The following is a 16,366-nucleotide window of genomic DNA, read 5'->3' as shown; positions in this document are numbered from 1 at the left end:
AAATAGGATAAACTTGAGCAGTGGTTCCCACACTTTACTGCACAGTATAATCATCTGGGGAGCTTTTAAAAATCCCAGTGCTCAGGTCTCACCCCCAAATGCCACTCCCATGGCAATTCAGTCAGTGTCTGGGGTTGGAGGCCAGGCATCTATATTTTTCAAAGGGTTACATGCCACTCCATTGTGCTGTAAAGTTTAGGAACTCTTGGACTAGGGACACAACTGCATAGTTGGCACATTCATGGGACAGGAGGCAACAGGAGTGGAGAGTGAGTACTATATAGGCCTTTAATAGGTCACTGTAAGGACTTTGGCTTTTTTGTGTGTGTTAAGATTTTATTTTTTTATTTAAAAAAATTTTTTTTAATGTTTGTTTATTTTTGAGAGAGAGACAGAGCCTGAGTTGAGGAGAGATAAAGAGAGATGGAGACATAGAATCTGAAGCAGGCTCCAGGCTCCGAGCTGTCAGCACAGAGCCTGACGCGGGGCTCGAACCCACGAACTGCGAGATCATGACCAAAGCTGAAGTCAGATGTGGATGCTCAACTGACTTAGTCACCCAGGCGCCCCATTAAAAAAATTTTTTTAAGTTTATTTATTTTGAGAGAGAAGGACTGAGGAGGGGAGGGGAGGAGCAGAGCAGAGGAAAAAGAGAAAGGGAGAGAGAGAATCCCAAGCAGGCTTGGCACAGAGCTTGGATGTTTAACCAACTGAGCCCCAAAATTTTATTTTTAAGTAATCTCTACACCCACCAAATGTGAGGCTTGAACATATAACTCTGAAATCAAGAGTCGCATGTTCCACCAGCTAAGCCAGCCAGGCACCCTGAACTTTTGGCTTTTATTCTGATGTTAACTGTGGTCTCCTTTTGTCCAGTCTCTTGGGCTGGAATGTAGCGATGGAACTGCTATTATTCAGGATCAGATTCCTTAATTCCTGATTTTCTTTGACTATCTTTGTCTGGATTTTATCACATTACCCTCCAAAAAGAGCTAGATTTAAATTCTCATAAATAGTGATGAACATGTTATTTCCCTACAGCATTAATATTAGTACTGCACTATTTTTCTTGAGAGGTTTTTGTATATAGTACCTGGATAATCTATTTAATCACTATTAAATCTCTTGTGTTGTATATGTTCTTCACTCCGCAACCACTTAGTGAATATGTGCTAAATAAGGTACCAAATAATCATGCTAGGCCATTTAAAAATATTGAAAGGAAATAAGAATATCCAGATTATTTCTAAAAGTAAAATCGGTGTTTCATTTAGTTTGGGACTTTTTCTAAAGACTCCTACTTGGTTCTAGGCCACTGCTGGTCTCTGTAGAGTTCTTTTTTTTTTTTTTTTTTTTTTTTATAGTTTATTTTTGAGACAGAGAGAGACAGAGCATGAGCAGGGGAGGGGCAGAGAGAGAGGGAGACACAATCGGAAACAGGCTCCAGGCTCTGAGCTAGCTGACAGCATAGAGCCTGATGCGGAGCTCGAACCCATGAACTGTGAGATCATGCCCTGAGCCGAAGTCAGACACTTAGCCAACTGAGCCATCCAGGCGCCCCAGATGGAGTTCTTTAGAACTAAAAGCCCTGGGACTTAGGGATGGGATCATGATCGTCTGAATGTGGAATGGCCACTTCCTTTATCTCCCCTTTCTTCTCCGTCTCCCTTGCCATTGAGGGGTGATTGCGGCAACTTCCTAAGTTGTCTCCTGGCCTCTGCACATGGTAACCTGCCCAGTTATCCCCTAGAAAACTAAAATTTCTAAACAGTAGCAAGAGTGTCCTTCTAAAAATGGAAGTTTGTTCATGTCACTTCCCTGCTCAACTCTTTTCAGTAGCTTGATTAAGATCAGCCTCTTTAATAAGGAGTACAGCTTGTACAGTTTGGCTTAGTCTGTATCTCCAGCCTCATTCTTGCAGAGTCACACACCTGGCCATGCCAGCCTACCACATACCACTCTTGGGACCACCACACCTGCTGTTCCATTACTTACGTCACATAGACAAGATGCCCTACCTTCTCCAAAACTGTTTACTCAGCCATCAGGTTTCAACTCAGACATCTCTTCCTCCAAGGTCTCTAGTGCTCCTGCTGTGGAGGCAGAGAGCACCTGTGTGTCCCTGATCGTGGTACTTTATAATTGTGTCACCCACAGAGCAGGGGTCATCTCTGCCTTTGTTCATAGTTTGGGCAGTGTTATGTACACAGAAGGTGGAAAGTAAGTTTTTGTTGAATGAATAGATGACTTTACCACCCTCGCACTCTGTTGACCTGCTAATTTCTAAGATGGATATGAGCTTGTGTGTGTGCCTTTGGAGAACTGTTTTTCTGGTTGCCCACCTGATCACCGAGTGGGAGCCCCAGCCTTCCTTCTTCTCTCTCACTTTGTGCAGTACAGACACAAGGTGTCCCAGCTCACCTACTTTTCGGGTAGATAGACATGAGAGTTCCCAGGCGCTGAGAGAGATGAGTCAGAAAGAAGAGTCATTCAGAAAGTAGTCCAGTCAGAGCAACAGTGCTGCCCTTTGGCTGAACTTTCTCTCTGTATACCTTGGGATGTCAAGCTGGTGGCACTTTTGAGCTGGTTGTTACAGATTGTCAGACCACAGCACATGGATTCATAAACCTTAATCTGGCACTTTCCCTCGATTACAGATGTTTGGGGAAGTGTCCAGAGGCCCTCTGGCCCAAGTAAAAACTTTTTTGGCTTTGGGTGTGTTCTATTTCCACTTGGTCACTTAGCCCCAGAGTGGCACCAACGGTGGAAACCTAGAGGGCCCCATTTATATTTCTTTGAAGCCTTTAGGGCATTTGATTTCAAAAGGTGAGAACAGAAATCTTTGGGCATTTGGTGTTTTTTTGGTGGTTGTTTTTTTTTTTTTTTTTTTTTTTGGTCCTATCATCAATAGGATGGTGCTTACTCAAAAGCAAGAAAGGTTAGATTTAGTTATAATCATACATTCATGGGCTTTTAGAATTGGCAGGAACACTGTAGGTTGGTGATTCCCCTGAGGTGTAGGAGGTAGGCAGGTAGCAGAACATCCTGGAAGGTGGAGATTCTCTTAAACCATGCTCCTCCTTACTACCCTTCTTCACCTCTCAGCCCATGAGAATCATTGCTGTTTCCAGTAGGTGTGTCTGGTAGCTCTCAAGTGTTGTGCAGGTAGAAAAATATTTGAGACCGCAGTGTTATAGATCTACCCCAGGGACCAGCAAACTTTTTCTGGAAAGGGCCAGATGGTAAATATTATAGGTTTTGGGGCCATACGCTCTCTGCCGAAGCTACTCACCTTGGCCTTTGTGGGGGGAGGGGGTCACCACAGACAAGATATAAACAAGTGAGTGTGGCTGTATTTCAACAGAACTTTATTTGTGGATGCTGAAATTTAAGTTTCATATAATTTTCATGTGTCATGAAATATTCTTTTGAATTTTTTTCAACCATGGAAACAGCATAATAAAGCATTCTTAGCTCATGGTCCAAATAGAAATGGGCGACATGCTGTCTGTTGATCCTTGCGCTATAGTTTGCTGACCCCTGATCTAGCCCAGTGGTTCGTAAGTCTGGCTGTCTTTCAGAATTACCTGGAGACCTTTTAAAAATGCTGATTCGCAGTCACCTTCTCCCATCCCCGAGGATTCTGATCCTGTAGAACTGGGGAGTCTGTTTTTTACAAAACCTTTTCTTGTGATGCACACATACTCAGGGTTGTGGAATTACCATCACTGATCTCACTCAGCCTTCTCATTTTATAGTTGAAGAAACAGCCTTAGAAAGTTGATCTGACTTCTTAGTAGTTATATAGCAAATAAATGGCACAACCAGAATTAGAACCCAGGTCTTTAATTCTAAGATTAGTGGTCTCTGTTCATATCATTCTGTACTCATCCCTTTCCCCAATAAACAAACGGGCAGTAAATGTAGAATAGTCACAAGCTCAGGGTTCCTTCTCGTGCCTCCTCCCCCCCTTTTTTTAATGAAGGAACCTTTATTAAGGGCCCAGGGCTTTGGGGCTCAGGCAGGAGGCCTCCCTGTGGGCAAATGAAGAGCTGGTGGAGGGGCTTCACTTGACCTTGTTGGGGCACAGGTTGTTGATGTGGCTGCATATGTTGTGGCAGGTGACAGTGCAGAGGTGCAGGTGAGTCTGACTCTTGTGACAGATTGTCTTGTTGCAGTTGTGTTTCTGGGCCAGCTGGCAGAGTGAAGGCTCGGTGATGCCACCTCGCAGGCAAAGCACCAAGTGCAGGGCCGACTCTTTCTGGATATTGTAGCCGGAGAGAGTGCAGCCATCATACAGCTGTTTGCCCATGAAAGTCAGATCCTGCGGGTCATGCGGGATGACTTCTTTTGTTTTGGATTTTGGCTTTGACATTGTCACTGGGCTCGACCTCATGGGTGATTGTCTTGCCCGTCAGGCTCCTCACAAAGGTCTGCATGTCTGTGTCTGCTGCAAGGCCGCTGCCACCAAACCCCTCTGCCATCTCATTGTAGAGAAAGAGCAGGGTTCCTTCTTCTCCTTGTGCCTAGTGCCAGTCTCCCTCCTGAGAGCCGAGCGGGGGAAGTGCTGCTGTCCCTCTGTTGGCTGGGTTCTCTGGAGCTGACTGCTGATTTGACATTTAGCCTAATTTCCCTCAGGTCTGCTGGCTTTGAGGAGAGATAATGAAGTGATAGCAAGTTAATTGCTTTAATGTTGAGGCGGCACTAAGCTGCAGTGTGAGGAAGAGAGCCGTTGTTTCGAGGGGTGCATTTCTTGGAAGAGGTGGTTTTAAGAGGCACGTTTCACACTTGAATTCACATGGCTCAGATCCAGCTGTCTAAGTAGGACATCTCTACATGGAACTTGTGCTTAATTAGAGCTAATTGAGCTGTCGTTTTGCCCAGAACAGTTCAGGGGTGGAGAAACTAAAGGTGAGGAACAGTCACTGTCCCTGCTGTACCTCAGGTCTGGTGCGGCCCTTTGGTCCAAGTGAGAAATGGGAGCATGATTTTTATTTGCTCTGCCTTCCTATGAGGCATTTGAGTCACGTTACTTGGCTTGCCTGGACTTCTTTCTTTATATGTATCTTGGAAGAAGGAATACTGAAAGTCCTACGTTAATAAGTTTTACCTTTACTAAACGATTACTGCATTACTGACTTACTGATAGGTTTCCACACTGTGTGCCAGGCCCCCTTCCTCACTTTCTTTATCATCTCCCTGGATCTGACTTCCTCCAAAGACTTTCCTGGCTGAGGAGTAGTAACAATAAGGGAAATAGAGTGCTTCCAGACACCTTCGTAGTCAGTGGGCCTTGTCTTAGGATTTGGAGCATAAATGGGGAATTGGCAAGTTGGTATGCTATTTGTTTATTTTTTGTTCTTGGACTGCAAGTTCCTTGGCAGTGGGGACCCTGTCTTGGTGTGTTCCTGATTGTGCCTGGTGTAGGGGGAGCCCAGGGATGAAAGGGGGTGCCTGGCGTAGGGGGAGCCCAGGGATGAAAGGGGGTGTCTGGTGTAGGGAGAGCCCAGGGATGAAAGTGGGCAGCATCACTTCTGCGCTCACACTTTCCAGCACCCTGTGATCTTGGTGCTTTAGGGAGGTGGTAAATGGGCTTTGACTGAGTGTTCTGAAAGTCCTGGACATTTACTAACAGGTAATACTGAAAGTTGGGTTTCCACCGATATTGACTCCTATATACAAAAATAGAGCCCCCCCTTTTAAAACCTAACAAAGACGGGGCGCCTGGGTGGCTTAGTCGGTTAAGCGTCCAGCTTTTGCTTAGGTCATGATCTCGCGGTTCGTGGGTTCGAGCCCTGCATCGGGCTCTGTGCTGACTGCCAGCTCAGAGCCTGGAGCCTGTTTCAGAGTCTGTGACTCCCTCTCTCTCTGACCCTCCCTTGCTCACGCTGTCTCTCTCTCTCTCTGTCTCTCTCTCTCTCTCTCTCTCTCTCTCCCCTAGAAATAAATAAAAACATTAAAAAATAAATAAATAAAACCTAACAAAGTTGTTGTTGTTTTAATACTTGGCATATCTGTAGAGGTGCTCCAGATGTTTAAATTAAGAGAATGATAATTTATGCTCCCCACAACCCTGTAAAAATGCACGTTGAAATTTCTTTTAATACTGGGTACTCTTACTGTCCTTAAAATGATTTACTTTTCAGAAATTCAGTTTTTCACACAGCTATTCAGAAGGAAGAGCAACTATTTAGGAATTGAAATTGGGCATATTTCAGACTTCTCTCCTGTGTTTTATTGCTGATTCTGAGCACCTTTCTCCCTCCTTGTGCCATAGTTCACAAAGCACTTTAGGCAGTCCTAAGTGACAGAACTTGTATAAAAGTATACAAGTACAGGGCTTGTATAAAACATTCATACCTCAAAATGTTTTAATTTGTATTATTTCATTTTATCCTTTCAGCTCTGAGTTAGGTGGTGTCAGTGGTGGAAATTCCATTTTATAGTTGAGGAACAACCCAAACCATTTTACTCTTAATTCCATAGTTAATGTCTGGACAGACTTTGTTTTGAGGGTCCAGAGACCTACCCATCCAGCTGCCACCATTAATGCCTCTTTGGTCATTGCCTTTAGATGGTTTATAAAAGGCTCAGGAGTCCATGGTGAATTGGTTTTGGAGTTGAACTAAAGAGCAAAGAGCCCTTTAATAATTCTAACGTCCTTTTAGGGCTATACCCAAGAAGCATTTTAATTTTTGGTGAACAGTATGTAAATATGTGAGGAAGACCTGGAGGCAGATAGTCTCACCATTCAGAGTAACATTCCTTTCTGTACCTGAGTGAGATCATCTGAATGTATTGCTAAGAATCAGAAAGTTGCCAAAATGAAAGCCAGTACAGGGTGCTTGTGTTGGAGAAGGAGGAAGTTCAGCCTAAGACTTTCCTACCTACTGTGGACTTGATATCAGTTAAGTTTTCCAAAAAATTTGCTGGAGTACTAGTTGACTTCATATTGTTACATGCAGTGTTGGGTAGGCCCGTTTGATCAACATGTAATGAATCTATTTCCTCAATATAACAAGCCCTACCTCTCTCTAGAATGCATCTTCATTTTTAGCTTTTTTATGACTTGAATTATTGTTGGTGACTATAGAGAGAAACTATGTTTAGGGTGACGGATACTTCTAGACTAAAAATAAAGCAGTGGTTCTCATTAACCAAACTCAGGGAGAATGTGTGTGCAGTTTGAAAAAGTTCCCTGATTCCCTTCACTCTCACTTGAAAAACCGTGCATTGAAATCCACTTTCTACTAGATACAGTTGAAATATGATCATGGCAGGTGTAATTGTGTAGTTAAGTGGGCTTCATCTACTATCCTAAGTGAAGGGTCTTTGGGAAGTGTACATAGAACCACAATATTAAAAAAGCCTCTTGGTGCTCTCATTTTAATCCAGGAGGTATTATGGGTCATACAGTATGACTTTTCCACCTAACCAGAAACCTTAAAAGTAAAACTGAAGTGCTTTTACTTACTCTTATTCCCTTATCATCCCTTCCTTTATGAATAAACTCTTCCATTCTGAATCAGAAGACCTGGGTTCAGGTTCTCAACTGTGCCATTTGCTGGCTTAAATTGCTTAAATTTCTGAGCTGCCTTGGGGCTTGGGGGATGGTAATTGGCTTGAATAAGAGGAGTTAACCTCATTCTGTGTCTACCAAAGTATGCTGGTATGTATAAATATAATCAGTTATAAAGGATTCTTCCTCGTTATGGGTGAGTTAACTAGATTATAATTGATAGCTGTGGGAAAAGGGATAATTGAATTAAAATAGAATAGAGAGAGAGAATTTATACATTGCCTTTTTATTTTGAAATAATTTTATATCTGTAGAAAAGTTGTAAGAATAATCCAAAGAACTGTGTATATCCTTCACCCAGATTCTTCAGTTGTTCACATTTTACCACTTGCTTTATAAATTCGCTGGGAGAGAATGTTCAGCTAAAAACCTAGGTTACAACATGTCAAGCATGCTTTTACTTGCCTTATCTCATGTACCACTCTGTTAACATATGGGTACTGTTACCTCTGTTGTGTAGAAAGAAATACTTAGGGAGTTAGATCAGTTGCCTGGGATTCTGTGGCAGGTAAAATGGCAGAGATTTGTTGTAGATCTAGAGATCTGCATTCTAGCCCACGTTTTGCCAATAGCAGTGGTATAACCACTGGCAATTTATTTTATAGCAGTTCCTTTGTTTTCTAGCAGTTTCCCTTTATTTCATGGAACCCAGTGTCCTGGCCCTGACTCACCTCACTATGTAGGTTACCATCCATGAAGTATCTTGAGCTTTTTAGCTATATTAATCAGTGTTTGATCTAGTATTGCTGATTAAATATAATTTGTTTAAGCAAAAATAAAGACAAAAACTTGTTTTTTTAGCAGTATTTGTTTTGTTTTATTTTATTTTATTTATTTTCAGGAGTAGAATTTACTGATTCATCACTTACATATAACATCCAGTGCTCATCCCAATAAGTGCCCCTCTTAATGCCCATCACCCATTTAGCCTATCCTCCCACCCACCTCCTCTCCAGCAGCCCTCAGTTTTGTATTCCTTATTTGAGTCTCTTATGGTTTGCCTCCCTCTCGGTTTTCATCTTATTTTTGCTTCCCTTCCCCTTTGTTCATCTATTTTGTTTCTTAAATTCCACATATGAGTGAAATCATATGATATCTGTAAAGACAAAACATTGTATGCTGAGTTTGCTGTTGAAATCATTGGTGAGGTATGAGTACCCTCCTTTTCCCACATCTAGCTTCCATATGAGGTAGATGGAACTGCCATGATTCGATTGGTGCTCTGTTTTGCAAGAGGATAAACCAGACAAATTCTTCCTGTTGGGCAAAGTATCTAAGGGTACTGGACTATTCCTTGCCCTGAGCATCCCCTTGAGATCAGATTCCTGACCCCTCTTTCTGACTGGCTACAGCACCCTGAGCATTTTGGTTCTAGGAGACCAGGGAAGGTGACAACAGGGTTCGGTCTTCAGATTATCTCCACTTTCTTTGAGTTGAATTCCTCCTCCCACCTTCTTCGTTTGATTAGAGAAAACTTTCTCCTCAGTTTTTTTAAAATTTATTTTATTATTTTTTTTAATGTTTTGTTTATTTCTGAGAGAGAGACAGCATGAGCAGGGAAGGGTCAGAGAGAGAGAGGGAGACACAGAATCTGAAGCAGGCTTCAGGCTCTGAGCTAGCTGTCAGCACAGAGCCCGGCGCGGGGCTCAAACCCACGAACCGTGATATCATGACCTGAGCGGAAGTTGGATGCTTGACCGACTGCGCCACCCCGGCACACCTCCTCAGTTTTGATAGAAGTAGATTTTCTGGAACCTTGAACTGAAGATTGTAATTTGGTAGCTTATCAGCCAGATGGGGCCAGCAAATGTGTGTTTTGGCTTGCCTGATGTCTAAATTTTTTTCATTGGTAGCCAACATTTAAACACCAGAGGGTTTCATATAAAAACGTAGCTTTCAGCTTTTCTTTAAAGGTGGGGAGGGAGGGGTAGGAAAGAAATATTAATAATGCTGGGCCAACACAAAGAGTAGACCTGGGGTGGAACAGCCATAGAGCACTACTGTTCCCACCAGCCTGTTTTGTACCTGGCCCCTGTAGACACTTGAATTTTCAGTTCCAGACCTAGAACTTGAATTTTTGTTTTAAAAGCTGGGGAAGTACAATTTGATGAGCTAGTTAGTTACCTTATTCTTGGTTACAAAGAATCCTGCTTTCTTGCATAGGTAGAAAAATAGCTTATAAATAAGATTAGGGACTTAACAAAATCAGAGTATTTTCCCTGTCTTTGTCACTGTTTCATTTCTATCATTGTGGGAGCCAGATTGGCTCCTAGATAAAGCTGCAGTCATCACTTCATTCCCTGCACGCAGGCACCACTGCCAGCAGAGGGTGCTGTCTGCTCACCGAGCCTGTGGTCCTGTTGGCTCTGCTGATCAGCAGCTGTTGGGCATGTGCCCTGGGTCTGTGTGAGACATTGGGCATGTTCATTTGGTTCCCATCCCTAGTGCCCACCCCTTAGACCCTGGCCAGGTTATTGTGTCACTAGGGACTCTGTTCAGTAACAGGAAACTGGGGAAAGTTTAATTGTTTTCTCCTCTCTCTTTTTCCCATGCAGCTGAACAAAAGGTTCATCCTCAGTTTTCTCCATGCCCATGGGAAGCTGTTTACCCGGATTGGGTAAGTGTGCAGGATGTTTATTTTATTTTCCTACATTACAAGTCATTTTGGAATTTAATATTGTTAGCAACTAGACTGTGTTTGTAACTGAGGGCACAGGGTGTGAATTCTTAGAGGGCTCCACCTTCTCTTCTCTTCCCTTCACTCACTCTGCTCATGAAGTTTGGGAAATATTGTTCTGCATCCATCTGTCTCTTCTTTTGCTACCTTTACTAAAGCCCCCTTTATGCACCCATCCCCCACTACTAGTCCCTCTGGTTTCTCTTTCCTCTGCTTTTCAGCCCAGCCCCTAGTGAGCTCCTGAAGGAAGTCATACTCAATCCCAGGGGTCTTCCTTGGGGAGACTACCTCGACTAATTTTCCCTTTAAGGGGAGAGGGAGAGTAGCATTTGCTTTCCTCTAACATTTTCTCTTCCTGCTGAACCATAAGCCCTTTCTTGTCTGGTCAGGCTCTTGCCCCATATTGCTGATCTCTGTAAATGCTAAGATTTTTCTATGGCATTCCCATCCACCATGGTTTTACATATAAATCTCAGGGAAAGTGGTGTGTGCAAAACCCTGGTTACTTCCTGCTTAAGGTCCTGGGAAGAGATTAGGTTTTGAGTATTCCTTTGGTGGATCAGAGTTTTTCCAGTGTATAAAACCAGTGATCCTAAAGCCCGGTGGATGCCTGCATACCAGAATAGAGGTGTGCAGAGTGCCTCTGTAGTCGAGGAGAGGAGTAAGTGGCAGTGTTCTCTGATCAGTCTTTTGTTGCATTTTAGTATTTTCTGAGTTGGAGGTTTTATTATGAGCTACTCTTTGAGGTGATATTTTTTGGATTATGGATCCCCAGTTGTTGTCACTATTTCTCTCTTACTTTCTGCCATAGCCTTCTAAGTTTATCTATAATGCTCTAGAAGGTTTCCCTAGTGGGAGAAGCTGAAAGGGTTTTTAAGAAACCCTATTCCATGGATGGTGAACTAGAGAGTGTGCTTATCACATACTCATTTGTCATCAGCCTGGGCAAGAGTGACAGTGATGGCCAGCACAAAGGGTAGTCTTGATTTTGAAATCACTTGGGAAACCTAGAACGGTGCCAATAGATGCATCTCTAGTAGGAGAACTAAGTGTAAAATAATTCACTCGTGAAAAGGAAATCAGGTGAATCAGTAGCACCTTCCCCCCTCCACCTTGTAAGCTCTGCTCTGGCAATTTTTGCTCAACACTGTTGTATCCCTAGTGCCTGGCATACAGTACCTACAGCACATATTTACTGAATGAATGAGTAAATCTTTACAAGAAATGGATAGATTGTGAAAGACTAGAGAGAATCCTAGTATTCTAGTAGGTAATAGTAGACCCAGTCCAATCACCAGCGAGTCATGTAAGCTGCAGTCACAAGGTAGGCAGGATGATACCGATATGGTTTCATAAAATTAACCCATCATAGCAGGAAATACTATTATGCTGCACTTAAAATAGGAACTATGGTTCCTTATCTCTTTATTATCTTTTTTAGTTCTCATTTTAAAGATCTTTCTTTCCCTTACTACCTTTCCACTCCGTATTTCTCTCCTTTTTTCATTTTCCTGTGTTTGTTCTCTAAATGTTCATGTACCGTGTTGTTCCAAGTCAGTATTTTTCAACCTTCATGCCATTGATATTTTGGGCCTTAGAATTGTCCCTTTCTCTTCTCACTGCTCATGACACTTACAAATGTTGCCAGACAATGCCACATATTCCCCTGGGAGGAAAAATTGCTCCTGGTTGGGAACCACCAGGTTCTATTAGAGATTTTGGCTAAAGAAGTTGTAAGTCTTGGTTCAGAATGTAGAAATATTTAGGATACATTTTTGTCAGGTTTAAGTATTAGGTAGAATTTTACATTTGTTGTCTTTATTTTTACTTTTTATTTTTTTAATGTTTTTTTAAAATTTATTTTTGAGAGAGAGATAGAGACAGCATGAGCAGGGGAGGGTCAGAGAGAGAGGGAGAGACAGAGTCCGAAGACAGGCTCCAGGCTCTGAGCTAGCTGTCAGCACAGAGCCCGACGCGGGGCTCGAACCCACGAACCGTGAGATCATGACCTGAGCCGAAGTTGGACGCTTAACCGACTGAGCCACCCAGGCGCCCCATGTTGCCTTTAAAAGTTCTCATAGGGGGTGCGCCTGGGTGGCTCAGTTGGTTAAACGTCCGACTTCAGCTCAGGTCATGACCTTACGGTTCGTGGGTTCGAGCCCCGCGTCGGGCTCTGTGCTGACTGCCAGCTCAGAGCCTGGAGCCTGTTTCAGATTCCGTGTCTCCCTCTCTCTCTGACCCTCCCCTGCTCACGCTCTCTCTCTCTCTCTCTCTCTCAGAAATAAATAAAAACTTAAAAAAAAAAGTTCTCATAGCTATGTCTCATAGACATTCTCATAGAATGTCAGGGAAGGAACCACAATAATGATTAAAAAGCTAGAAAATTATTTCTGAGAGGAAAAATTAATCTTAAGAAAATTAAGGTAAGGGATGCCTGGTTGGGTCAGTCAGTGGAACATGTGACTCTTGATCTCAGGGTTGTGGGTTTGAGCCCCATGGTACGAGTAGAGATTGCTTAAAAATAAAATCTTTAAAAAATTAAGGTAGAAAACAAAAGGTCTGTTTAGAGACAGCTGTGGGGTACCCTAACTATATTTAAATATTAAAGAGTCATAACCAGATAGTTTTGATTCCTGTGGGATGACAGCAGGATAAAATAGGCTTATGTCACAGCTGAAGAGACTTGGGTTAGGTGTAAGAAAATTTCACAGAGGGAAGATGTTTGGGAATTTTCTTCTCTGGAAGCCTTTAAAAAAGAATAGATTATCTCATTTGTCAGAGGTGGTTTGCTGTGGTCCAGATTATTTTTCAGGACCTCTTCCATTCCTGTATATAACATATTCTGTTGGCAAAAAGATAAGGCCAGTCTAGTTTTACCTTCATAAAAAATGAGTTACAGTCATGTTCACATGAGGAAAATAATATGTAAATTCTAGGCATTCCAGCCCCCTTGATGAGTACTCTTGTGCAGACCTGGAGGTAAAAGAATTGAGCCCTATATTTATTCTGGAAGGCAGAGACAGCAGTAACTTCTTTTGGGGGTGGGGGAAGTATAGTAGTCTGTAAGACTAGAAAAGCAGGGAGCCCAAACCACACACAACAACATGGACTGTTGCCTAATTACCAAGAAGATGTGAAATGTGGGAGGCATTGAAAACGAATTAAGAGTGAGGAGATTGTAATGCGGAGCAGCTGAAGACACATCCACACATCCACTGTCCCGCCTGCCTTTTGAGAAAAGCCCCTGGTTACTGTGCTCTTCGAGCCTGTGTCTTCTCTGTGCCAGGTGTCCCAAATTGCATCCATATCTGCTTGAGTGCCTACTGTGTGCATCACGAGTCTCCTTACGCAGTGTTCAGGGAAAAAGAGGTTCAGAACATTAGATGGCTTGAGGTTCCAAAAGGAGTTTGTTTTTTAACCACTGACTAATTACAAGACCTCGAGAAGGAACAAGTCAAAGCCTCTTTGGGCTTCAGTTTCCTTATCAGTAGTTTAAACAGATGATGTCCAAGGTCCACTCCAGTCCTTCTGTTCTACAGCACTATGATGTTTTTCCCTCTCGTTTCTACCCTGTCACATGGCTTAGTTGTGTTTGTTTTTGTTTTGCTACTGGATTGCTCCTTATCTTGTTTAGTTTTTAAAAATTAAGAAGTTGAGAAAAGTTAGGAAGCCTGATTCTTTTCTGCAGAGAATGTCATCTAGCCCTGCCGTGTTCCTCAGCATCAGAGAGGTTGGGTCCCGCCCCGTTAGTTACTGTCTGAGCCACTCCCAATTTAGGTCCCAGTGTTGTCTGAAAGACCACTTTCTTGAAACTGCCATCACACGAGACAAGATATCTCTAGAGATCGTTTTGGAAAGCAGTCTAAGTCTGCAAAACGCTTATCCTAAAATTGATTGTTTCTTCTGCAGTTTTTAAGGATAGGGACTGAATCCTCTCAGGCTCAAGAAAAGGATTGAGTCAGGGACCCCATATGCCTCCCGACAGACCCTTGCTTTCCTGGTTGGAGGCAGATCAGACCTGTGCCTGGATTCCACTGAGAGAGGCTGGGAAGCCGGCGGCCTGGGGACTTTTGACTTGTGACAGATAGAATGGTTTTGCCTCCCATTATTGCCTTGGTTAAAGTTACCAGTTCAGTTTTTACTTGGCCTGCCTAGTCACGCTCTTTGCACGGCTTCAAGGTCTCTTGGAATTCAAAGACTGATATATTTATTTTGGTCTTTGAATTGTGAAAAATGCAATGTTTATGTCTTGATTTATTTTTAAAATTATAAATGTTTTATATACAAAAGCCAGACGTATTCATTGTAGGGAAAATCTATTTACTGCCTATATTGCTCAGTGTAAACTACTAAGAAAGCCCAGCAAGAGAAGAAATAAAAAATTGCCCATAGTCTCACTATCTAGAGATACTCTTCCATTCTTAACACTTGGCGTATATTTTTATCTTTTTTCCTATACATATCCTCACACACATTTATTATATTTTTATAAAAATGCATAACAGAGGATATTAAATTACTTTAAAAGTCATTTTTTTGCTGTTGTAAATCACCATCTTGGGCTTTCTGTCCTCTTTCTCTGCTGCTACTGTTGCTGCTGCTTTTATAATTTTATAAAACTTTAGACATAAATTGTATATTGTATTTATCTCCACTTTAGTATAATTTTTGTTCTGTGATATGAGGTGGAGCAAAGAGAAACATAAAACTACTTACAGGTAGTTTGAGGCCAAAATCAGCAATTTAATGACAAAATTGGGAATTAGAAACCCTGTGATTGAGCCCTGAGGAAAGATCTTTTATTTGTGCGTCCCTCAGTTGCTGCCTAAGCTGATGTAGTCCGAGTGGGTTCATCTTCCCTCATAGCTCAGAGTTGAAGTATTTCTAATTTGTATCCTTATGTATTTGATTTTTTTTCTTTTGTTTTGATCATGTTGAACTAGTTGAAAGGCAAAGAGAGAATTTTTTTTTTTTAATTAAAAAAAAAACACACAAAAAGATGTAGACATTTGACCTGGTGCTCATTTGAGACTCCAGTCTGACCTAGGGAGTTAATGGATCTGTTTCAATTCCCATCCCAGGGAAGAGGCTTCCTCAGACACAGCTTCGAAGCAGGACTGTCCCACGTGACACTTCTGTCATGTCGTTCCGTGCTGGCTCTCTATTGCCTTTCAACACGGAGACACATGGCTCTGAAACTTGCCCGTTGTGGCTGCTTTTCAAGCAGAGTGAACACTGCTATTCTCGTAATGAGAAGTGCTAGCCCCCTCCCCACCTCCAACCAGAAAGAGTGCTGCACAGTGTCAAGATTTAAAATGAAACCTTTGTTATAGCCCATGGGGAAAAATGGATCCATTCCAGCCCCAAACATATCACTCTCTGCCATTCCAAACCTACCAAGAGTTTTAATGGTTCTCAAACTTCTGGAAGGAAAAACAAGGTTCTTTCCCCCCCACCCGTTTTTTTGGGGGGAGGGCACTTGAAATGGCACGTTGGGGAAAAAAGCAAATACATGGCATGTTTTGTGCCAACGAAAATGAGGACAGCTCAGCAGAGAAGGGAACTGGAGTATAAACTGTAATTGACCCATAGCTGTGGCATGACTCCTGGGTACCAGGGGGTCAGTAATAGGAGTTGCCATCCAAGGGCAAGGAATGAAGATTGCTAAGATGCCAGAAAGCTCTGGAGCTTTTTTCCTAACCCGTGGGGGATACTGTGCTGTGGGGGAAAGGGCCAAGGTTCAGGTGAAACTAGGAGCACCTTTCTCTAGGACTTGAAACTGTTTTGTGTCTTTTAAGAAGGATTCCCTTCCCTGTGGCTTTGCAGAAGCTATTTATTAATCCAGCCTGGAGCTATTCCTCACCCCCAACCCCAGTGTACCACAAGGAGTTTGTTTGTTTGGGGGGTGGGGGTTGAGGATGGATAAAAGATACTTTGCTGACCACGAATTGTTCGACATGGCTCTAAGGCCCATGTGCCTGGTTTCTCTCTCTAGCACCAAGTCTGAATTTGCTTTTTATTTTCTGAGGACTTGAGCTGTGGTTTGTTCATGTTGCCAAAGGAGCTCCAGGCATGCACCACTGTTTGGGATCCAGTGGCCACGTTTGGCA

General features: G+C 42.6%; 1 protein-coding gene across 1 annotated transcript in view; it reads left to right on the top strand.

Moving 5' to 3' along the window:
- Positions 1-16,366, top strand: part of SMG6 (SMG6 nonsense mediated mRNA decay factor) — a 229,888-nt gene that overhangs the window by 42,853 nt on the left and 170,669 nt on the right. The window contains exon 9 of the mRNA XM_039252642.1: positions 10,135-10,196. Within this exon, the coding sequence (XP_039108573.1) occupies positions 10,135-10,196 (62 nt within the window). The remainder of the gene's footprint in view (positions 1-10,134; positions 10,197-16,366) is intronic.

The sequence above is a fragment of the Hyaena hyaena genome, unplaced genomic scaffold (genome assembly GCF_003009895.1).
Source record: "Hyaena hyaena isolate Hyena2069 unplaced genomic scaffold, ASM300989v1 scaffold_10, whole genome shotgun sequence".
In the NCBI taxonomy this organism is placed as follows: Eukaryota; Metazoa; Chordata; class Mammalia; order Carnivora; family Hyaenidae; genus Hyaena; species Hyaena hyaena.
Note: the sequence above shows the minus strand (reverse complement) of the source record. Positions and strands in the feature narration are given on the sequence as shown.